This window comes from Gekko japonicus, unplaced genomic scaffold, assembly GCF_001447785.1.
Source record: "Gekko japonicus isolate JY-2015 unplaced genomic scaffold, Gekko_japonicus_V1.1 scaffold5853, whole genome shotgun sequence".
Lineage (NCBI taxonomy): Eukaryota > Metazoa > Chordata > Lepidosauria > Squamata > Gekkonidae > Gekko > Gekko japonicus.
The window spans coordinates 11,709-20,074 of NW_015170446.1; the positions used below are offsets into that span (position 1 = coordinate 11,709).

Sequence of the window (8,366 nt, forward strand, 5' to 3'; positions counted from 1 at the left end):
AGGATGGTTAGGATCATTGTACTGGAGAGCGGTCAGGCAGCATGGCAGGAAAGGGGCTAATGTTGGGCTAGAGTGATTTGAGTTCCAATCCCACCTTAGCCATGAAGTTGGGTCACTGAGTTGCCTTGGACCAGTCGCACTCTCTCTCAGCCTAACCTACCTCCCAGGGCCATTGTGAAAATAAAAAGAGGCCGGTGGACCATCTCTTTGCTCTTCACCGTATCGTGTGGACACCAGCTATCGCTTAGGAAAGGGGCTACTTTTGGGCTAGAGTGATTTGAGTTCGAATCCCACCTTAGCCATGAAGTTGTGTCACTGAGTGGCCTTGGACCAGTCACACTCTCTCTCAGCCTAACCTACCTCCCAGGGCCATTGTGAAAATAAAAAGAGGCCGGTGGACCATCTCTTTGCTCTTCACCGTATCGTGTGGACACCAGCTATCGCTTCCTCTTCAGACTAGTTTGGGGTTGGACCACGGGCTCACTATTCCAGACAGCAGAACCCGGTGATCCTGTCAACCTCTTTTGGTTTTGCTTGCGCTTCATCATAAGCTTTTGAGAAACTCTGTGATGTCCTTTACCATGAGTCCTGCAGACGGAAAGGAGAAGATGCCATAGCCAAAAAGGCTGAGGACTCCGTGGATGCCACCCTCAGTGTGGCACAGTGTCACGGGCACCCCGTTGTCCTCTAAACGTTTCTTGTACAGGAGCCCATCGTCTCTAACCACATCGAATTCACAGATCAAAATGTACGTCTGGGGGAGTTTGCGGATGACGGCGTCTTCCACCAACAGGGGAGAAAAGTTTTCGTCCAAAACTTCTTTGATCTGTTCGTATACCTGGGGCTTAAACTTATACAAGGAAGGATCCTGGGGTTTGTAGCCTCGGACCTTGAATTCGTCAGGAATAAGGTCTCCGCTCACCCACTTACTGTACTTTTGTTTCAGGTCTTCAGGAACATGGCAACCTTCCAAAACATCAGCGGTAAGGGACACATCCTTTTGAAGATACAGGCATGCGAAATAGACCACAAATTCTCGCCACATGATCGGCACCCTTCTGTTTTGTTGATAGGAAGGCAGATAGAAGTCCACCCCCTGCAGGGCTGGGTAGATCAAAACTTGCGCGTGCACTTTGGGGAGATCTGTCCTGTCCTCCAGCAACTGACAAATGCGGGTTGCAAAATTGGCCCCGCAGCTGTCCCCGCTAATGATAATACGGCTGGGATCCACACCGAAATCTTCGGGATTCTTCATGAAATGGACAGCAGCCTTGAGACATTCGGTATATTGGTTTGGGTATGGGCTCTCCGGACCCAAGTTGTACCTACGGAAAACAGGTATTATCATGGCTCTGGGTACAAGATGTAAACTACAGTATGTTCAGAATGCAGGTTAGATTACTGTAAGGTGCTCTATATGGGGTCCCTTGGTAAACCTGCAAGTAAACTTCAATACGTCCACAATGCAGAGGCCAAGCTATTGTCCAAGTTTTATTCAGGTACAAGCTCTCCCTCCTCTGCGAGGACAGATCTGCATGTCCCCCCCGCAATAGTTAGCAATCCAGTACAGTTCAGTGGAGCCTGAGTGGTGGGTGTTGCCTTCTGACACACATCCGGTGATGTCAGGGGGTGTGGCATATGCAAATGAGTTATGCTAATGAGTTATGCTAATGAGCTCCTGCACCTCTTTTCCTACTAAATGGCCCCTGCCCAGAAGTACCGTTGTCATGTCGCCGATGTCAGGGGTGTGTGTGTGTGTGCTCTAGTATTTGAGCAAACTCTATAGTTTTGAAGTTAAAAAAAACACATATAGAGTTTTGCCCAAAAACTAGAGTGTCACCCCCCGACATCGGCGACATGACAACAGCACTTCTGGGTGACGTCATTGTGCCATGTATGCTTCACACGCGTGCAGAACATCCCAGAGAGAATCCGGGAGCCCCCCGCCCCCAGGCAGGAAGGACCTGGCAACCCTAAGCATGAGTTATCATCAGAGGATGATTGGTCCCTGAGACTCACACCGGCAGACACTCCCTGTAAGGTAGGCCCCTGTGAAGCAGACCCTCCTCCCAGAAGAGATCCTTCATCGGTACAACCACTAGCCCGAGCCAGAAGGGTCCTCAAGACAGGTGGCACCAATATGGCTACAGCTCCTTCCTCGGGAAAGGCTAAGGCAAAGAGCCAGGGCATCGGCCCTGAGCAGATGCAGGAGTGTGTACCTGGCAGCAGGGCTAATTTTGGGCAGGAACCCACAGGAACGGAGTCCCGGCTGGCTCCCAAGTTGGCCACGCCCAGCAGGAACTCATTAGCATAATAGGCCACACCCAACAGCAGAAACTCATTAGAATTGGCTACATTAGGGGTGTGTGGCCTAACATGCAAAGGAGTTCCTGCTACAAAACAAGGCCCTGGGTTTTGACAACAAAGAAGGGAAACAGAATAAGAAGCAAAAGGTGGGTGTGGCTGGATGACCACACTTCTGGTAACATGGGGGTGTGGCCTAATATGCTAATGAGATGTGCTGTCAGAGGTATGGCCTAATATGCTAATGGGTTTCTGCTGTTGGGTGTCGCCTATTATGCTAATGAGTGACTGCTTGGCTTTTTCTACAAAAGAAACCCTGGACACAACCGTGGGTGAGTCTTTTTTTTCCCCCCTGTCTGTTTCCCTTGTGCATAAACGAGGAATCGCACCTCCGCACTGAGGAACCCCTATGGAGTATGCGATGATGCACATACTACGAAGGGGGGGGGCACGGCATCGAGTCAGGATGGCCTGATCAGACCATCCCGATGGCATGAGAGCGTGCTTGAGTGATGAGACAGGGGAAAGTCCACCCATTGCCCACCTTATCCAGATAATACTGGACTTTCCCCAGTGTCTTTTAACTTCACTTCCATGGCAGAGCAGTATGGAATGCTGAGGACTGCGGGACGCTTCCCAGCTTTTGCTGTCCGATTGCTCCCTTTAGATCCATCCCAGAAGTGCCGTTGTCATGTCTCCGATGTCGGGGTGTGTGTGCTCTAGTATTTGAACAAACTCGATAGTTTTGAAGTTAAAAAAAAATTCATGCCTATGTTGGACCTAAAGGAGTGCATCAGGCATTCATGCCTATGTTGGACCTAAAGGAGTGTGTGATCGCAACCACAGATCAACTGCTCCTCTCTTTCCCAGGAACAAATCAAAGTGCATGTTCTTATCCTTTAAGGTGCCACCACAAGAAGCCCTGTCTCTAGTTGCCAGGTGTTCAAGGTGAATGTGTGGCAACCAGGGACAGGGCTTCTTCAGTGGCGGCATCTTTCCTTTTCAACACCCTGTCCCGTGATCTGGCTGTCACAACGCAAGCTTCAGGCGAAGAGGCTTGAGTATCCTATTCGGTTGTGGAAGCAGGCAGGTTTTCAGGATTGGTTGCCTCCGGGCAAATTTTATTTCCGTATTTAAAACATTTATTAGCGGCCTTTCTTCCTTATGGATCTCATGGTGGCTTACGACATAAATAAAATACATAACGTAAAAAACCCACAAAATTTAAAGTAGCAATTCAGGACTGTTAGTAAATTTAACCAAATGCAATCCTAAATGAAACAGTCTTCAGCTGCCTCCTAAATATAGAATGAGAGGGGACCCAGTGCCTCTCCCTGGGGTGTTTGTTCCATAATCATGGGCAGGGGTCATTTCGTAGAAAAAGAGGTGCAGGAGCTCATTAGCATAACTTATTTGCATAGGCCACACCCCCTGACATCACCGGAAGTGTGTCAGAAGGCAACACCCACCGCTCAGGCTCCACTGAACTGTTTTGGATTGCTAGCTATTGGGGGGGGGGACACGGGCAGATCTGTCCTCACAGAAGAGGGAGAGCTTGTACCTGAATAAAACTTGGTCTTAAAGGTGCCACTGGACTGTTTTGGACCGGGGGGCCGGGGGGGGGCTCTGCAACTTACCTGGCTGCTTCTTGCTTTGACTGAGGGCTGCTGGGAGCAGGGGGTGGGGCTCGTTGCATGTGCCCGCCCCCTGGGCTCTTTATTGCCGGAGCTCCGCTCCTGTGCGCTCCTGCAGGAAATGACCCCTGATCATGGGGCTGCCACTGAAAAGGCCCTGTCTCATGTACCCACCAAATGAGCTTCTTTGATTGACGGGGCAGTCAGGAGGGGCTCTCACTGTGATCTTAATTCTTGGGCAGCAACATTTGGGAGAAGACAGTCATTCAGATAACCTGGTCCCAAACCATGTAGGGCTTTGAAGGTCAAAAGCAGCACCTTGGCCCTTCCCTTCCCCCATGATATTCCTTGTAATTAGTACGATATCCCACAATTACAGTAAGATTTCACAGGTTCTGACGTGAACAAACAACATAATGGGGTGGGAGGGAGAGGAATTTTTTTACTGCAGTTACAGGTTTCTTTGTCCTCTCTGTTGCTGGTAATGTTAAATGAAACATAATTTTTAGACAGATTCCGCCTTCAAAATCCCAGAATGAATCTCAGATTGGACCCTGCCAGGTTATCAACATTGTACATAATTTCAGCTCTGATTTCGGATTTCGAAGATAATATTTCTGGGTTGTCAATACCAGGTTGGAAAATTCTCGGAGATTTTGTGGGTGGAGCCCGGGGAGGGCGGGGTTGGTGAAGGGGAAGGGACTCAGGGGCTTATAACGCCATGCAGTCCACCCTACAAAGCTGCCATCTTCTCTGGGGGAATTTATCTCAGCCATCTAGAGATCAGTTTTAATCCCAGGAGACATTCAAGCGCCACTGGAGGCTGGCAATCCTATTCACAGGCAATCACGATGCGCTGAGGGTACTTACCCGACAGCCACAACCACCGAATCAGTCTCTTTGGCAAAATGGCGTAATATTCTCTCATAGGTATCTGAAAGGAAGCATTTCCCCCCACTCTTATTTATTTGTTTAAAATGTTTCTGAACATCCTCAAGGCAGCGAACCAAACCAAGTTAAAAGCATGCCATGAATACTAAAACTCAGCACAAATACACAGAGTATCAGAACAAATCACAGCAGTGACCAATTCAATGTTCCCCTCTAAGCTGTGGAGTCCTGTGAGCAAAAAATCCTACTTTGTGAGCTACTGGCATCTAAGTAGTGGGCGAGCGATTTGGCTGCTGCATAAATTAGTTTGCTCTGGAGCCCTCCTTCCTGAGCAAAGACAAAAATGTGTGAGCCAGAGGCTAAAAAACTGTGAGCTAGCTCACACTAACTCAGCTTAGAGGGAACACTGTTGCCCATCTGTAGGAAAACCCCCCCCACACACTGATGAGATAAAGCCGAGACAAAGCTATTTGACTGAATGTTACGTTTTGATGCAAGAGAGTTCAGAGATGTGCATCTTCCGACTTTTTCAGCTCACCTTGAAAAAATATTGGGGTTATTTTTGGCAAGCAGTCTTGTCAAGTACTCAAAAAATCCCAAGCATTTTTCTTCTTCAAGTGCTCAATAAGGACTCTTTAAAAAAGAAGAAACAAGTGAACGTTTTTGCCTTTTTGCCTGTTTCCAGCTTTCAAAGCAAGAAAGCCTTTCCTTTGCAAAGGAGAAAGTGGAAATGGGCAGAGGTTAGAGCCTTTAAGCGGAGATGGATTTATGCACAAACTAAGCAGGATACAGTTGAGTGCCTCAAATTATTAGGGGCCTTCAAATCCAAAAACAAAACACCCCTTCTCCCAAATTTCAAGTTTTAGATAAATGGTTAAAAGATGGCAATATGATGGATGGTGGGGACGATCCACCATAAGTTGGATGGCTCAAGGTAGCCTGATCTCGTCAGATCTCGGAAGCTAAGCAGGGTCGGTTCTGGTTAGTACTTGGATGGGAGACCACCAAGAGAAGTCCAGGGTTGCTACACAGAGACGGGTACTGGCAAACCACCTCTGTTCATCTCTTGCCATGTTCATCGCTTGCCGTCAGCTGCCGATCAGACATTGATGGTGAAGCGTGGCAAAGAAGGGGGGGAAGAAGCGGCATGGCGCGATCACACGCTGCTGCTTCCCGATCAGACGGGCATTTTTCCCCCCAAACCGGAGTTCCCACATGCGCACGACCACGGAAGCAAATCCATAGAACCGTGGGCATGCGCGCAAAAAAAAAATATTTCCGGTGTGAGAAGGGACACAGACGGGCGCCGGATGCGACGGGATACCAACAGTTCCACGATCCAATGCCCACCGGGCCCCGCGTCTTCTGCAAAATACTTCACTGCAGTTTCCCAGGTATCTTTTTACTCCGCATCTTCGGCGGGGCGATACGGGTTGCTGACGGGTGCGGGACACTTGCCAGATGTTCCCGTGTGATCGCGCCTGTAAAATCCACCTGGCACTCGTCCCTATTGCACAGCTGATTCTGCGTGTGACATGGACCAGAGGCAGGCAATGGCAAACCACCTGATTGGCTGGGAACATGCCCTGAAGAACACTGATTACCTTTGCAGTTGCACAGAAAACAGCACCTTATCCAGGACCGGGAAGCAAATACTGGCAGACAGAGAAACACAGAAATCCACTGTGGCAAATGTTTTTCGTACTTCCTGAAAGCTCATATTTCCCATTAAAAAACCTCATAAAAAGTGAGTGCAGTACGGATACTTGGGTTTTCTAAAAACTTGATTAAAAAGAACACTGCATGCATATTTTTTTTTGGCAAGGTCCAAGACGACCCGTTGTCGTTTAAAGAGGCCATTCCTCACTTACCGATGCTTCCGTAAGTACCAGCCCCTCCGTGGAAGTACAGGATCCCTTTCCTTTTTTGGGCAGCTGGCTTTTTAGGCTGATAAACCCTCACTCTCACGCCATCAAATTGGTGGTTCTGGATGAGCAGCGCCGAGCTCCACAAAACAGGGAGACCCTTAGTTGCGATCCGCAAAAGGCCTACTATGCTGTTCAGCCCCAGGAACTCCAAGACCATTCCCTGTTTGTGAAAAGAAAAAGAAATGGCGAAGCAGCAAGAGGAATTAGCTGGGCAGGGAGAGAGCACCGAGGTCTGCATTGCCTGTCCAACTGAGCAGAGGGAGGGTTGCCATAGGGTTGCCAGATCCAGGTTGGGAAACTCATGGAGATTTGGAGATGGAGCCTGGGGAGGACGGGGACCTTAATGGACTACAATGCCATAGAGTCTCCCCTCCAATGCCATAGAGTCCCCCTTCCATTTTCTCCAAGGGAACTGATCTCTGTAGTCTGGAGATGAGCTGTAATTCTGGGAGATCTCCAGGTCCCACCTGGAGGCTGGCATCCCTAGTTTGCTAGTCCTTCATTGGTTGTGACGCAGCATTGAGATTCAGGGCTGAATCTTTCCTTTCGTTTCCTGCATTGCACCGAAGTGGAACAAAGAGAAAGAAAACTATCAGTTAATTGATTTAGAGAACTTATATGTCGCTTCTGCAGAGGCCTACGTGGGGTGGATCGCAAAGTAAATTAAAGCACATGAAAACAACATGGGAATGATCACTGTGAGAACAAGCCAGGGTCCCAAAAACGGCATAAAAGAGAATTCATCAGGTCAAAATGGTATTCCTCTCCTTTTTGTAGTCACTTGTTTCTAACATTTTCCACCAGGAAACACCCATCCTCAGTTGAATTTTTGAAGGTACCTTGCAATAATTTCTTACTGTTAGCCGCTTAGAAATCACCAGACAGCCGTTCTTGGGTTTCGCAAACGGCGAGCACGGATGAAGTGACAGATAAAGCTGCCTTGTACCAAATGAGACCATTGGTCCATCAAAACCAGCACTGTGACATTGTCTACTCAGACTGGCAGTGGGTTTTCAGTCAGATGTCTTTCACACACCCGTGCTTCCTGATTCTTTTATCTGGCAATGCTGGGGCTTAAACCTGGGATCTTCGGCACGCAAAATGGAGGCTCTTCCAGCGAGCCACAGCGCCTTCCCTAAGAGAGGGAGTGGAAATGTGTTCCTTTCTATTAGTGCTGTAGGATTGCCAGGCCAGTGCTGGCACCTGGTGAGAGATTCCAGGTGATAGTGTCACATTGATGCCATGACATCACTTCCTGTGCAAACTGGAAGTGATCCCACAGGTTTGTCCAGAAGTGGTGTTGCGGTGTCGTCACGATGCTGATCCTCCCACCCAATCAGGGGTCATTTCGGGGGGGGGGAACGCAGTTCCCCCGGGTGAGGTGCGGGGGCAGGGCACACAATGAAGCCCCGCCCCCTGCTTCTGCCCGCCCCGCTTCCAGCCCTCATTCAGCTAGGAGGAGGCAGGAGAAGAGGGAGGGTAAGGGGGGGGGAACGCAGTTCCCCCGGGTGAGGTGCGGGGGCAGGGCACACAATGAAGCCCCGCCCCCTGCTTCTGCCCGCCCCGCTTCCAGCCCTCATTCAGCTAGGAGGAGGCAGGAGAAGAGGGA

At 49.4% G+C, this 8,366-nt stretch overlaps 1 protein-coding gene across 1 annotated transcript; it reads right to left on the bottom strand.

Moving 5' to 3' along the window:
* Positions 1–251: 251 nt before the first annotated feature.
* On the bottom strand, positions 252–6,839 carry LOC107116412 (arylacetamide deacetylase-like 3; the record flags this gene model as incomplete). Its single annotated transcript, XM_015418308.1, has 3 exons — positions 252–1,325; positions 4,809–4,872; positions 6,701–6,839. Coding segments are annotated over 3 exons (984 nt in total), but the record flags the coding sequence as incomplete, so codon positions are not given.
* Positions 6,840–8,366: the final 1,527 nt, after the last annotated feature.